General features: G+C 35.7%; 1 protein-coding gene across 1 annotated transcript in view; it reads left to right on the top strand.

The window, feature by feature from the left end:
- Positions 1 to 15475, top strand: part of PKHD1L1 (PKHD1 like 1) — a 180267-nt gene that overhangs the window by 122000 nt on the left and 42792 nt on the right. The window contains exons 54-62 of the mRNA XM_052651713.1: positions 165 to 253; positions 532 to 680; positions 2140 to 2269; positions 4134 to 4252; positions 6368 to 6497; positions 8203 to 8376; positions 12173 to 12276; positions 13632 to 13761; positions 14507 to 14628. Of these exons, the coding sequence (XP_052507673.1) occupies positions 165 to 253; positions 532 to 680; positions 2140 to 2269; positions 4134 to 4252; positions 6368 to 6497; positions 8203 to 8376; positions 12173 to 12276; positions 13632 to 13761; positions 14507 to 14628 (1147 nt within the window). The remainder of the gene's footprint in view (positions 1 to 164; positions 254 to 531; positions 681 to 2139; positions 2270 to 4133; positions 4253 to 6367; positions 6498 to 8202; positions 8377 to 12172; positions 12277 to 13631; positions 13762 to 14506; positions 14629 to 15475) is intronic.

Below are 15475 nucleotides of genomic sequence, written 5' to 3'. Positions count from 1 at the left end.
AGTCTTTTACTAACTGCATACTTTAGCTTGTCAGTGAAATTACAAACTATCTAATTTGCATTCTGTTATCCCCAAAACATCTAGTATAGTGCTACACCCTAAGGAGATGCTTATTAAATAAACAGAGATAATACTAAATGGAAATATTTCTTTTCTCTTTTCAGCTTATGGTCGAATAATTCTTTCTGGCAATCATCTCGAGAAAATAATTATACCATACCTTACCCAGGAGCAAATGTTGTTATTCCTGAAGGTAAATGCATAAATGTAAATAAATAAAATGCTTGTGTTTATCACCTTTAGGATAGATACCACAGTACTTAACAGTTAGGGTAGATACTGTTACACAACACACCCTGGAGAAAGAAAATGTGAAGTGGTGGGTTCCATTCTGTATCCTGGATGTTATATTATATGGAAAAAAGACTAACTTCAAAATTAGGACTGACCAATAAGGCTGTCAGTGTTTTATCTATAGGCTATAGTGTATGGATTATGTTATATTCCTTACATTAAAGTCTTGCTTTATAGGAACATGGATTGTGGCAGACACAGATATTCCACCAATGGAAAGGCTTGTTATTCGGGGGGTTCTAGAATTGGAAGATAAGCATAATGTAGGAGCTGCAGAGTCTTCTTACAGAAAAGTTGTTCTGAATGCTACCTACATATCACTGCAGGTAAGACTGAGGGTCTTGTTAACTTTCACCCTTACTAGCCAAGTGCTAAAATGTTGGAGATTTATTGAACAGATTGTAAGAAAGCATATTCAATTGATGTGAATGGAAACACAACTGGCTCTACCCCATGAAATGCAAGGCTATGTTCAATACATTGAACTTATATTTCCGCTCTTCTTTACATTTTAACACATTCCTTGTGTGGTAATTATCATGCTACTTTGTAATATGAGGTCTCCTCATTTTCAGTCCTTTAAAATAATTTATATCATTGTTAGGTAAAACTAAATTCACAGCTTGCTGCAACTAACAGAGAATTCCCTGGAGTTCTGGGGGGAAAAAAGATTTTAAGCCTTTAAAAAAAAAAAAAAGTGAACAGTATTTCTTAAGATGAATGGATGTAGAAGGGATTAGGAAAACCAGGAGCAGACTAATAAAAATATTTCAGTTTGAAATAATCACCTCATTCTCTCATAAACCTCAGATGGTCTTGAATATGTAGTAGTTTAATCAATTTAATTGTTCTGTCAGTGTTGAATTGGTGTTCATTTAAAAGAATAGCTTAACCAAAAGCTATTAAGCACCACTAAAAAGTAAGTGGGAGCCTTTCTTTCATAAAACTAGGCCTTTAAAGCTTTAAAGATATGTGATATCTTGGTTAGATGCAGAGCTTAGAGGGAAGTTACCACTAAAATTGAATCCTTCCCTCATTGTTAAATTGTTGGGTAACAGGTTAAGTTATTTGACTTCTTTCCACATCAGTTTTATCATCTAAGAAATGAGGATAATAATTCCAATTCATGGGTTTAGTGTAAAGGTTAAATGATATAAAATGTGTAAAGCCTTGCATGTTACACCTGGCATAGAATCAGAAACCATTGAGTAATAGCAATTTGTATTAACAGTGATGGCTCAAGAATAGCATAGCTTGGTTTCCCCAGTGACTGAGCAGTAAAGAATCCACCTACAATGCAGGAGACACGAGTTGGATCCCTGAGTCAGGAAAATCCCCTGGAGAAAGGAACTGGCAACCCATTGCAGTCTTCTTGCCTGTAGAATTCCATGGACAGAGAAGCCTAGTGGGATACAGCCCATGGGGTCACAAAAGAGTCATAGCAACTGAACAAAAATGAAAAGAATATACTTTATATATGCTGTGTTATTTTAAGATACAGTGTGATCTGTTCAAATGGCAGTAGTTTAGGCGTCAGGAGGTCTCAGTTTTAGGTTCAGTTCAAAAGTAGAGGTTGAATTTGACCTTGGACAAAATCATTTAAACTGCCTATCCCAAAGTGGAGGAGTTAAATTAAGATCACTTCTAGTTACAATACTGTTTTTTGTAAAACAACAGTTCATTTATTTTCATTAGAGGAGGCTGCAAGCCTTCCTAATTCATTTTTTATGGGGAAGTTTTTCCTGCTCAGTTTCTAAGTATTAACAACTTTCTGCTTCACTTCAGGGAGGTAGATTAATCGGTGGCTGGGAAGACAATCCTTTCAAAGGAGAATTACAGATTGTTCTGAGAGGGAATCATTCTACTCCAGAGTGGGCTCTTCCAGAAGGACCAAATCAAGGATCCAAGGTCTTAGGTATGTGCTCCCAGATACCAGATACCGAAAGAATCATGTTAGTTTTGAGAATCTGCTTTAAAACATGGAGCATGAACAGACTTGCCCTCAGTTCATAAATTTACAGTATTAGAAGTTTTTACAAACACTGATTTGTACTAATGGGTTATAAAGTTGCTGACATTTAAAAAAATTAAATCGTGCCACAGTAAATTCTAAACCAAAATGTAATTTATTACAAAACTAACATTGATCACTCCATATGTAGATTATTTCTCTAATCTGGTTTTCTTCATAATCTTTCTTTTATAGAAACAATACTATTTTTCATACTTTAGGACTTTTCCCCTAAAAGGTAACTTTCCTGCACATTATTCCTACACAGTATTAGTAATCTGTGGATCAGTTGACTCCACTGTAAGTTATCCAGTTGTAACTATTACTGTGTTTTAATTTTCCAGTTGCATTTGTGTGGTTGTACAGATTTGCATTTGAGCCTAGAAAGCAATGGACCTGAGAGGGTTTAATTTGGTCCCAGTAAAGAACTGCTTTTATTAATACCACTGCATCTTTTTTTTTTAATTTATTTATTTTAATTGGAGGCTAATTACTTCACAATACTGTAGCGGTTTTTGCCATACATTGACATGAATCAGCCATGGGTATACACGTGTTCCCCATCCTGAACCCCCTCCCCCCTCCCTTCCCATCCCATCCCTCAGGGTCATCCCAATGCACCAGCCCTGAGCACCCTGTCTCATGCATCGAACCTGGACTGACAATCTATTTCACATATGATAACATACATAGTTCAATGCTATTCTCTCAAATCACCATTGCATCTTTACTTAAAAGATACATGCTGTGTTGGCCAAAAAGCTCATTCGTTCAGATTTTTCCCCCCTACTATCTTATAAAAAACCCGAAAACGAACTTTTTGGCCAGCTCAATAAATGTGCTTCACTCGCTCTAATGTACAATTTCTAAAACAGTGATAGTAAGTAAGGGGATTTTTTAAATGGCTCAAAATTGAGTTAGCTCTTCTAAGACAGACAAATTCAAATCTTAAAGTTTCCTGGGACTTCCTTGGGGGTTCAGTTGGTTAAGACTTTGCTTCTTGGGCAAGGAATATAGGTTTGATCCCTAGTCGGGGAGCTAAAATCCCACACAGTGTGAGATAAAGAAAAGGAAAGAGAAAAAAAAATTTCCTGAGTCAGACAAATGCAACCTTAAAAAAAATTTTTTTTGCTTTTATGCATTTATTTTTTTATTTGAAAAATACAGTTCTAACAACACAGAACAATATCAAGAAAAGACATACATCTTACCAGTTCTCCTCTCTGCATGAGGAAACTAACAGGAGTTTCTACATGTTCTTTTCATGCTTTTTATCTATGTCTATATTCATATTACATAAAATGACTTGAAGCCTTATACAAAAACATGGTCAAGCTAAATATATTACTGTGCATTTTCTTGTTAACATATGAATATCTTTCTAGAGCTATACTTACATATAAAGCTCTTCCTTTCTATGGCATATTATACTACAGTATTATAATATATTCTAATTTACTCCTTCATTCTGCTATCGATGTACATTTAGATTAATTCTAGTTTTTCTACTATTTCCAAATATTGTTGTATTAAGCATCCTCATTCGTGTATCCTTGTGTACTGGATTTAATTTCTAAGGACCAGATTCCTAGCAATGGATCAGAGAGCCAAACCCTTCTTCTATAGCCCTGAGCAGATAACTCTAATCCTTTGCATTAATTCTAAAATGTTCAATCACTTACTGAAATATATCTATTGTTTCATTTTATACTAGCACCTAACTCAGTTCTGTATGGTGAATAAATAGGAATGGGTTTTTCTCCTTCAGGGGTGTTTGGTGAACTGGACCTTCATGGAATTCCACATTCGATATATAAAACTAAACTCTCAGAAACTGCAGAAGCAGGTTCCAAAGTCCTTTCTCTGATGGATGCTGTGGATTGGCAGGTAGAGAAATTACTCTGTGGGGGGAAGTAAAAACATGCAGTGGGTCAACTTAAAAAGGTTTCTTCTTTATTTTCTTGGACATTTATTTTCTCACATGATCATCCAGGTAAGAAATTTGTGTTTTACAATTAGCTTGCACTCAAATATCTGACTTTGACAGCAGGCATTTAAAAATTGTGGTGTCAGAGGTTCTTCAGAATATATAAAGAACATTATGTATAAGTTACAAAAGGGAAATGTGAATGTTTGAGGGTAAAAAAATTTGTTTACAAATTCTTGGCAAACAGAAAAAGGAATTTTTTTAAATGCACTTTTGTGTTATCTTACTTGTCTGAGATTTGCTTCTAATTTGTGATTTTACACATTAAGTGTTTGGAAAGAAACCAGATCTTGATGCCTAGTGATATTCAAAAAAAGGCATAGGCTAAGTAAGAGGTTTTGATAGAATATGAATAGTGGCAATTCCAATCTCTACTACATTCATAGGTTTGCATGTGATAATTGTGATAGTTGAGGTATGATTACTTTTTAAAGGTGATTAAATGATTTAAATATCCCCATTATCCAATTATCATTATTATTACTGATCCAGTTAATATTTATGCATATTATTTATGCAGTTAATATTTAGCTGAGTGTCAAACATTTTCTAGGCACAGAGGATTCATTTGTGAAGAAATTTGTCAAAATAGAGAGGAAATTGCATTGAGTTGGGAGAGACAGACACTAAATGAATAAATAAATATGTGTTAATTTTAGATCATAATCTTTGTAATGAAGGAAATAAATCAAGTGTGATAGAGACTGCCATAGTAGAGGGTGGCAGATGACATTGAGTTGCCAAAGAAAGCCTCTCTCAAAGGTGTGACAGGATTCAGGACATGCTACCCCAAAATATTGACTATTTTAAGCTGAAAATTTTCTGCGCGTGCAGGAGGACTTTCTGACCTTCCCCTGAAGCAGGTCATAAAACCTTCATGTGAAAGTTGCCTATACCCAGAAGAAAGGACCATCCTCAGCTCTAAAGACAAAGAGACATAGAGAGGAATCAGAATGGCCAAGTGTTGCTGTTTATCCCAGTTTCCTACACTTAGCTCATACCCTATCACATTTTCCCTGTACTCCCCACTGTTCCATAAAAATGCTCAGGTTTGTGGCCCAGTAGTTAAGAATCTCCCTGCCAATACAGGGGACACGGGTTCAATCCCTGGTATGGGAAGATTCCACATGCTGTGGGGCAGCTAAGCCCGTGCACCCCAACTACTGAACCTGCATTCTAGAACCCCCAGGTTGCAACAGCTGAGCCCAAGTGCTGCACCTTCTGAAGCCCATGTGCCCTAGAGCCTGGTCTCTGCAGCAAGAGAAGCCACTGCTTGGGAAGCCCGTGCACTGCAGCTAGCGTAGCCTCGCTTGCCACAGCTAGAGAAGGCCTGCGTGCAGCCACAAAGAGTCAGCGCAGCAGGACATGTATAAATAAACAACTTGTTAAATGCTCAGGTTTAACAATGTCTTCAAGTCTTCTGTCACGTAAAACTTACACTGAATAAAATTTATACGCTTTTCTCTTATAATTCAGTCTTTTGTTACAGGGGTCCTAGCTGAGAACTTGGTGTGTAGAGGAAAAACATCTTTTTTCTCCTCTGCAAGTATAGTTGAGCAGAGGCTTGGATGACAAAGAGGAGCTTGTCATGTATGATAGAGATTCTAAGACTTGACCCTGTACTGTCACTTTTCTCTGCCTTTCTCACTTTTCAGGAATATCCAGTGATAGTTAATTGTGTAAAAAAATCTGGGGGGAATTTTTTTTAAGTCTTAAGAGTATTATTCTGACCAATTTTTAATAAAAATACAAATATATTTGCTTTGATCTATCTAATTTTAAAGATGTATATTAAGTGACTGAATTCAACTTGAGGAAATGTTAACATAATTCAGGATATAGAATTCTTGGTATCAAACTAAAGTGTATTTATTTTAGAAACCTAAAGGTATGGTTTGTTTTCTCTGATAATACTATGGTTGTAACCAATGTACATTAAATTAGAATTATTTAATAGTTATTAAGAGATATAAACCTATTTTTTAAAATTGTCTTGAATTTGGAATTTTTCTAAGGAGGGTGAAGAGATTGTGATAACAACCACAAGCTATGATTTCCACCAGACGGAAACTAGAAGCATCGTTAAGATCCTGCATGATCACAAAATTCTCATTCTCAATGATACCCTTTCCTACACCCACTTTGGTAAGTGGCTGTTCTTTAACCAAATAGCTATATCATTAAAATATCTTGAAAAAGTCACATTTTAGTCCTCTCCTCTGTAATTGCAATTATTTGATGAAATATCTCACAATTATTTTATAGGTGCATTTCAGTGAGATTGACAGTGGTACCCAGAGGGTGCTACTCTTCATTTGTTGGCTGCCAAGAGTTCCTGCTATATGTACTCATTTATTCAGCAAATATTCAGCAGTGACCATTATATTCCATGGGATAAGGCTGGCACTTTCTGTTTTAAGCAAGCTTCTAGACATACTTAGCAACAGCAACAGCAGCAGACATACTTATGCACACTGAAATTTGAGAAACCTTGATCCAAGAGCATCTTTGCCCTAATTGGTTTCACTGACACATTCCTCAGTGGTAACTGCATTTAGACAAGCTACTGCAAAATGGTAAACTCTGATTCTCAAGGAGAGAAGGAATTAATCAGAATCAATTGAAGGTGATCTTTCAGCTTGTAGAATCAGGGCCTTCCCAGCACCCCAGCCTTTTCCCATTTCACATGCTGTGCTGTGCTTAGTCGCTCAATCATGTCCAACTCTGCGACCCCATGGACGGTAGCCTGTCAGGCTCCTCTGTCCATGGGGATTCTCCATGCCAGAATCCTGGAGTGGGCTGTCATGCCCTCCTCCAGGGAATCTTCACAACCCAGAGATCAAACCCAGGTATCCTGCATAGTAGGCAGATTCTTTACCATCTTAGCCACCAGGGATGCCTCATTTCACATGCTACCTTCATCTGAATCACAGGAGGTGGAAGCAGACAGGAGTGTAATGTTAGAAAAGCCATTCAGGTACTTCTGACATTCCTGAGAACCCCAGCTAAGGCGGCATGATACACTGGTGGATATCTGACCTGCATGAAAAAAGAAACTTTTTAAAGCAGTATTTTGATAGAAGCACATGTTTATCATTCTATATCACATATTTTTTCTTTAAATCAAAAGTAAAGGGTTTCTTTGAAGAATATTTCAATCATAAGGTAGTTTTTGAAGTTTGATAGCATAGATTCTTTCATTTAAAGTGCCAGATACTTCTCTCTGTTTGAAATGTACCTGCTTGTCTTAAAGTTTTGAGTGAAATCTCTTGAAAGGTAGAATGTAATTTAGGTTATGTTTTTAAATCAGGAAAATGTAAATGTAAAGACTGTGTTTGATAAATAGGATATACTACATATTTATAAAGAATTGTGTTTGGTACAAAACATATCACAGGAAAAGCAGAACAAAGCAAGGGTTAAGCATCAGGAGAGGTAATATGTATGTGTTACTGATTCTCCACATGGCCATAGGCAAGTTCTTTTACTTCTCTATCTCATTTCCTCATCTGTTAAAATCACAATAAGCTCCCCAACTTGCCTTACAAGTGTATCTTTATGTACAATTTGAAGTGATCGCAAAATACCTATGAAGCAATAACTTTCTAAGCAATTATAATAATTGCTTTGTTATAAATAGAAGAACTACTTTTGATTATTTTTTATAAATAAAAAGGTATAATTTCTAGCTGCCATCTGTGTACATTTAAGCATGTAACTCGAATCAATTCATATATTTGTTCTGACTTTCAGCATATTACAAAGTTATGTGGCCTGTAAGCTGCAAAGAAACTAATAAAGACAGATATTTCTCAGTGTTGGTAATAATCTAACTGTCCTTCTGCTGCAGCTGAAAGATACCACGTTCCTGGAACTAGTCAGAGCTACACATTAGCCGCCGACGTTGGGATACTAAGTAGGAACATCAAAATACTTGGTGAGGATTATCCAGGTTGGTTGAAGGAATCTTTTGGTGCACGCGTCCTAGTCAGTTCCTTCACTGAAAATATGGTGACTTTTAAAGGTTAGTACAGATTCAGTTTATTTTTCTAAATGAAATATAGCATGGTCTCTTCCATGTTTAATTCTTAAATAATCCTCACTCCTTTATAGGATCACCTGTGTTTAAAATATATATATATCCAACTGAGTAAATTTTAAAGATCTCATTAGCTTTATTCAAGGATACATGAATGGGGCAGCAGCCAACCTAACAAATGCAAAGGAGCATCAAAGAGCTGTGCAAAACGGAAGACTTATAGGCAGAAGGAAGCAGCAACAAGGTGGTTATACTAGGCAAGAAGAGGATTGGCAATTGCAAGGCTACTTTTCATGTAGGGAGAGCAGAGGTTTATCAAGCAGATTACCTAATCAATTCTGATCAGGCAATTCCTGATGGGCTGGTTTAAGATTCCATTTCAGGAGAGCTGAAAATGTAATTAAGTCTGTTTGGTGATACAGGGCTTAGCAAAAGGGACTCTGTTTTGGGCCTGATGTATTGTTTTTTAACATTGAAAAACAGAGCCTTGATATGTATTATATAGTCCAGGTACCACCCTCCAGAACCAAATTCCTAACATTATTCTTCTAATTTTATCTTCATAGACAAACTAATTATCAAATTAACAATGACCTTAGGTAACAGCTTACCCACTGTCACATGCCTGGTGCTAAGTTGCTTCAGTCATGTCCAACTCTGTGATCCTATGGACTGGAAGCCCACTAGGATCCTCTGCCCATGGAATTCTCCAGGCAAGAATCCTGGAGTGGGTTGCCATGCCCTCCTCCAGGGAATCTTCCCAGGCCAGAGATCGAACCTGCGTCTCTTATATCTCCTGCATTGGCAGGCAGGTTCTTTCCCACTAGTGCCACCCGAGAAGGCCGCCCAGCATCACACTCAAAGACAAATCAATTCATAACAAGCACAACCAATCTGTTATTCTTGTGTAAAGGAAGATTTCTAACATATTAAAAATAGAGAAATGTATAATGCTTATCATCACCAATTATCACAAGTATCAGCTTTGGCCAATCTTGTTTTACCTATGTGCTCACCCGCTTTCTTCAAGCCCCTGATTATTTTGAAGCAGTAGGCATATATTTTTTAAGATATAATGGACACATAATATTGGGTAAGTTTCAGGTGTACAGTATGTTGATTTGATACTTTTATATATTGCCATTTGATTACCACAGTACTGTTAACTAACATCTCTGTCATGTCATATAATTATTATTTCTTTGGTTGTGGTGAGCACAATTAAGACCTAGTCTCTTAGCAACTTTGAAGTTTATAATATGGTATTTTTACTGTTTCCCTATGCTGTACATTGGATCTCCAGGACTTATCTACTAGTTGCAAGTTTATACCCTTGAATAGCTGCCTATTTCTCCCACCCCACAGATCTTGATAACCACCTTTCTATTCTCTGTTTTTATGAGTTCAGCTTTCTTGTGTATGTCATTCGCTCAGTTGTGTCCGACTCTTCACAATGCCAAGGACTGTAGCCTGCCAGGCTCCTCTCCTCCGTGGAATTCTCCATGCAGGAATACTGGAGCAGATTGCCATTTCCTTCTCCAAGGGATCTTCCTGACCCAGGGATCGAACCCGAGTCCATTTTATTTATATGCAGAAGTTTTTTAAGATTCTGCATATAAATGAGATCATACAGCATTTATCTTTCTCTGTCTGACTTATCTCACTTAGCGTAATTCCCTCCAGGTCCATCCATGTTGTCCCAAATGACAGAACTTCATTCTTTCTTACTCATGGCTGAATGATGTGATGTATGTATATATACAGTGGAATATTTTAGATAGATAGAGGGGAGGATATCTCACATCTTTATTCTTTCATCCATTGATGGACAGTTGGGTTGTTTCTATATCTTGGCTATTATGAATGAAGTAATCACATATTCATCTAGACATATTTCAGAGTGTAAATCTAAAAGACATCTTTAAAAACATCTGTAAGAGTCAGATTTTAAAAATGTTAGCTATAATTTCTAAATATCAAATGATTGTTCAGAATTCTCCAGTTCATTCCTTCTTCTTCCTCCTTTCTTCCCTCCCTCCCACTCCCTCATCTTTCCTCCTCCTCTTTCCCATTTTCCTCTTCTTTCTTTATTTTCCTTCCTTTCTTTATTTCCTTCTTTCTCTTTGACTTTTTGTTCAAGTTGGACTCTAAATGGATCCATATTGCAACTGGTTATGAATCTTAAATCTCTGATTCATTTTTCTTCCCTTGTAATTTACTAATAAAAGAAGCTAGGTCATCTGTCAGATAGGGTCTGCAATAGCCCCAATTAGTGATGCACCCCTAGAATTTAACATGTTCCTGCCTCCTTTGTATTCTCAATGAATAAGTAGCAAATTTAGAACTAGTAGAATGACCAGACCCAGACTCAATTTTTAGGCAAGAATTCCTCACAACTGGTGGTTGTTTTTCCATTAATGAGTGAGTGAGGTCGCTCAGTCGTGTCCGACTCTTTGCAACCCTGTGGACTGTAGCCCACCAGGCTCCACTGTCCATGAGGCTCCGGTGTCCATGGGATTCTCCAGGCAAGAATACTGGAGTGGGTTTCCATTAATAGGCACATAATATACAATTGTTCTTCCTTTTGTGAAGCTAGCTGTTAATAATCATTGCCTGGATCCATTAAATCACTGAGGTTTAAAAAGGTAATACTACCTACCATTCCCTCCTTTTTTATAATCTTGAATATTTCTATAAAGAGAAGCTTCCCCAGACAACTGTTTGACCACCTTGAAGGATAATTTAGATAGAAAAAATGTTGAATTCTTTCCTTTTATTTTTTGATTTTCAAAATAATGAATTGGTTCCCAATCATCCTCTGAAGGTGACAAGGAGTTATAGTTTTGTTTTCTTATTAGTATCATTATGAACTTCTTAAGTTCTTCACCATATATACAAACACCGGCTCATGGATTTCCAGACAGAAATCAATTTTCCTTCTAGTGTAAAATAACTTCTCCAATGCATTTCATTAGATATCAATTTTTGAAACAAGGAATATTCTCTACTGTTTTTTTTTTGGACATGAATCATTGTGCCCCAGTTAACCTGTATAAAAAACAAGAGTAATCAGAGTTCCTGACCCGTAGATGTTGTACGAGAATTAAACATAGCCTGTTAAGCACTTAGTACAGAGCTTGACATAGAGTCATCTCTCACAGATTGTTATGGTTGTTCCTAATAATCTATGAAATTGCTTTTTGTCACTTCAGTGGCACTTATGACAAACTCGATCTGCAGATACTTGGCAGTGCATATTCTGGAAAAAATTATGTAAAGACAATGTCTTTAAAAAGCTCTTTGGAGCATCAAAATTGAAATGTCAGGTAAATTATAAATTGTATCTCATGTCATGCATTCTTAACAGGGACAGTATAACACCGACAGGTGTAAACTGACTCTTGGGGGCAAAAAAAGCTTAAACAGTTTATGGTCCTCCAAAAGGCCACCATACAGTGACAGATATATAGTTGTTGTTCAGTTGCTAGGTCGTGTCCGACTCTTTGCGACCCCAATGTGTAGTACATCTGTGATATTAAAATTCCGTGGAGAACGGATCCTATTCAGAAAAAAATGTTGAATGAGGTTTTTGGAAGGGCAGTGAAAAAACAGCTTTAGAAACATTACCTTATTTGGATTAAAAGAACAAGAAATGAATGTAATTTCCTTGAAAAAGTTGAAAACAAATTTGTAATTTGGAAAATTACTAGAACTTTCATAGTTTTTCAAAAATTTTTATTCAATTTCAAAGAAAAAAATGTGTAACTTTTTTCCCCACCAGGAAATGCAAGAATAAGTAATGTGGAATTTTATCACAGTGGTCAAGAAGGCTTCAGAGATAGCACAGACCCAAGATATGCTGTAACATTTCTTAACCTCGGACAGGTTTGTACTTTATTTTAAATTTTTGCATATACTCAAAATTAAATATTTTAATTTTATTTTCATTTAACTTTACTTAATAGCCACATCTTAGAATTTCTAAAACTAAATTTAATATGATAAAAATTTCTTAGCTATATTTCCCATTAACATTTTTAGACTCACAGCAGGAGTCTAACCACATCCTGCTGGCTATGTCATGTATGTCATGTTGGAACCACTTGACTCCAACCATGTCATTCATTTATTTAAGGCCAGTAAGAAAAAAAAAAGGAAATGGAGCACAGGAGGTAGAAAAATTGAAGGTCTATGATTTCACATCTCTGCTTTACAATGACCAAAAATATGTCCAAATAGTTACTATTAAACAAAGTGAGTACTGCTTAAATTTCTCAAATGAAAAGCATGTCTGAATATCCATGCCTCTGTCAAAAGATATCTGGGAAGATAAATATGCCTAGAGGGCTGGTGACTTAAGAAAAAATGAGAAAGAGTGTATTTCTTATATGGAATTTGAATAAGAATTGATACATATATGTATAACTGAATCACTTTGCTGTAATCTGAAACTCACACAACATTGTAACCAACTACACTCCAATATAAAATAAAAGTGTTTAAATAAAATATGTACATATATTATTGGGAAGGAGATAAATTGGGAGTCTGGGATTAACATAGACACACTACTGTATGTAAAATAGATAAACAACAGGGACCTACAGTATAGCAAGGGAAACTATGGTCAATATTCTTGTAATAGCCTATAATGGAACAAACTATGAAAAAGAATAGATACATGTGTGTAGCTGAATCACTTTGCTTACACTTGAAACTAACACAACATGGTAAATCAACCATATAGTCAATAAAAATAAATAAATAAAAATTTTTTAAAAATCATGTGAGTTTGAAGTTGAAACCCCTAAACTACTCATTGACTGTTTTCCTACAGATATTTGAATTTGAATCCCTTGCCTAGAGTATCACCTTTCATAGTTAAAAAAAAAAAATCCCTGGTCGTCATATAATAAACTATTCTGAAAAAATAATTTTTAATTTCTTTGCATTTTATAAGTAGTGATAAAATAAATATAAATGCATAGAAAACCACTGGAGAATTTTTAATTCACTTTTAAAGTAAACAATTTTTTGCTTTATTTAATCATAAATGGAAGAATATAGCAACTTCCTAGCATTAAAAGATCTCCTGGGAAATCATATCCTTTCATGGAATATAAACTGAGTATTTTATTTATCAAAATTTGTTTACTGAAAATCACCTACTTCAATTTTTTTTCTTTAAATATACTTTAGTTTTATTTTTTAAATGTTTACTAAATCTCAATGTTTTATAGATTCAAGAACGTGGCTCATCTTATGTTCGAGGCTGTGCTTTTCACGATGCCTTTTCCCCTGCAATTGGTGTATTTGGGACAGATGGATTGGACATAGATGATAATGTCATTCACTTTACAGTTGGGGAAGGTAATATGATCATATTTTGGTCTAATAATCTGTCTTTCTCAGATAGCCTTGCATGCAAGCTTTGGAGCCGTGGTGTCCAACTGGTCTTTCTGCTAAAATGGAAATGGCCTAAGTTTGTGCTAACATGGGAATTACTAAACTGCATGTGGCCATTGAACACTTGAAATGTGGCTAATGTGACTGATAAGCTGTATTTTTAAGTTTAATTGTATTTAATTTAATTGTACTTACTTTACATATAAGTAGTCATATGTAGCTATGGACAGTACAGCTCTAGAATTATTTACCAGATGGTGCTGTTATGTGAGTTACCTAATCACCGATATTTTAAATTACTATGACTTTTAACATACTTCTCACATATCAGTCAGAAAGATTATTCACAAATAAATGCTATTATTTTATAAAAAGTAAGTTTGATTGTAGGGAATTAACCTTTCTTGAATATCCCTCTATAACATAATACAAACTCAATGAAGGTGTGTACAGTATGAGTGTGTGTTTGTTAAAATCTAGGGCAGAGCCTGTGAACCCACATATTTAACAAACACCGCAGAAGAGTCTATTTCAGGAAATCTGTTAAAGAGGTAGAGTATCAAAGAGTTTAGAGGATTTGCTCTAAAATTGAAGAGGTCCTTTTGTCGGGCTCAAACTAGAAAACTGAGTTCATTGAAGAAATGAACAACATTCTCCGTAGTACTCATTACAAATTTATATGTATTGGGGGGATTTTATTTTTTTCTAGGCATAAGAATATGGGGGAATGCCAACAGAGTCCGGGGAAACTTGGTTACACTTTCAGTTTGGCCAGGAACCTATCAGAACAGAAAAGATCTGAGTTCCACGCTCTGGCATGCCGCAATTGAGGTAGTATGAACAAATTTGAAGACTGTAAGCTACCATGTGTAAAAGGGAGAGATAGTGGGAACCTGTGGTTTAGCACAGGGAAGTCAGCTCAGTGCTCCGTGATGATCTAGAAGGATGAGATGGGGGAGTGGGGTGGGTGGGAGTTCCAAGTAGGGGGGATATTTCTATACATATAGCTGATTCACTTTGTTGTACAGCAGAAACCAACACAATATGGTAAAGCAATTATACTGCAGTTTTTTAAAAGGTGAGCTCTAGTAGCCATTGGATTTTTCTCTGTTGGCGTCTTTTGGTCTAAGTAGTCTTCCCTTATTTCCTTCCTTCTCCAATGTTAATTACTGCTTTCAAGCTCCACTATAGGATTTCTCTGCTGCCAATTGACTGAATGCCTTACACATATTACTGTTACACTCTGAATTTAGTTTCCTTCCTTATATGAAAAATTGGAATGATAGACTTATATAGAAGGTCTAAAATTTATTTTTCATCTAAAATTCTTCTCTATTCAAGGTTATTTACTCTTATCATATATTACTAATTGGACCCTATTTCCCATGAAGTTTCTTCAGTTACTTCAGCTGTTTGGTTAGATGTAGAGTGAGATTGTGAACAAGAAAATAGAAAGTACAGAAGGAGGATTTGGAGGAAAGACAGCTTCCTTTTGTTTTTATTTTGCTTACTTAAATCATAGGAAGGGAAAGGAATTAAAAATATCTCACTGTGAAAGATGGGATAGGGATTGAATTTTGTTTTTGTGCAACTGTTAATAGTCACCTTAAAGCAAAATCCAAAAGTCTGGACCTTAGTATACATTTATGAGATAATAATGTTCTCGTTTCATCTGTTC

Source organism: Budorcas taxicolor, chromosome 14 (assembly GCF_023091745.1).
Source record: "Budorcas taxicolor isolate Tak-1 chromosome 14, Takin1.1, whole genome shotgun sequence".
NCBI lineage: Eukaryota > Metazoa > Chordata > Mammalia > Artiodactyla > Bovidae > Budorcas > Budorcas taxicolor.
Note: the sequence above shows the minus strand (reverse complement) of the source record. Positions and strands in the feature narration are given on the sequence as shown.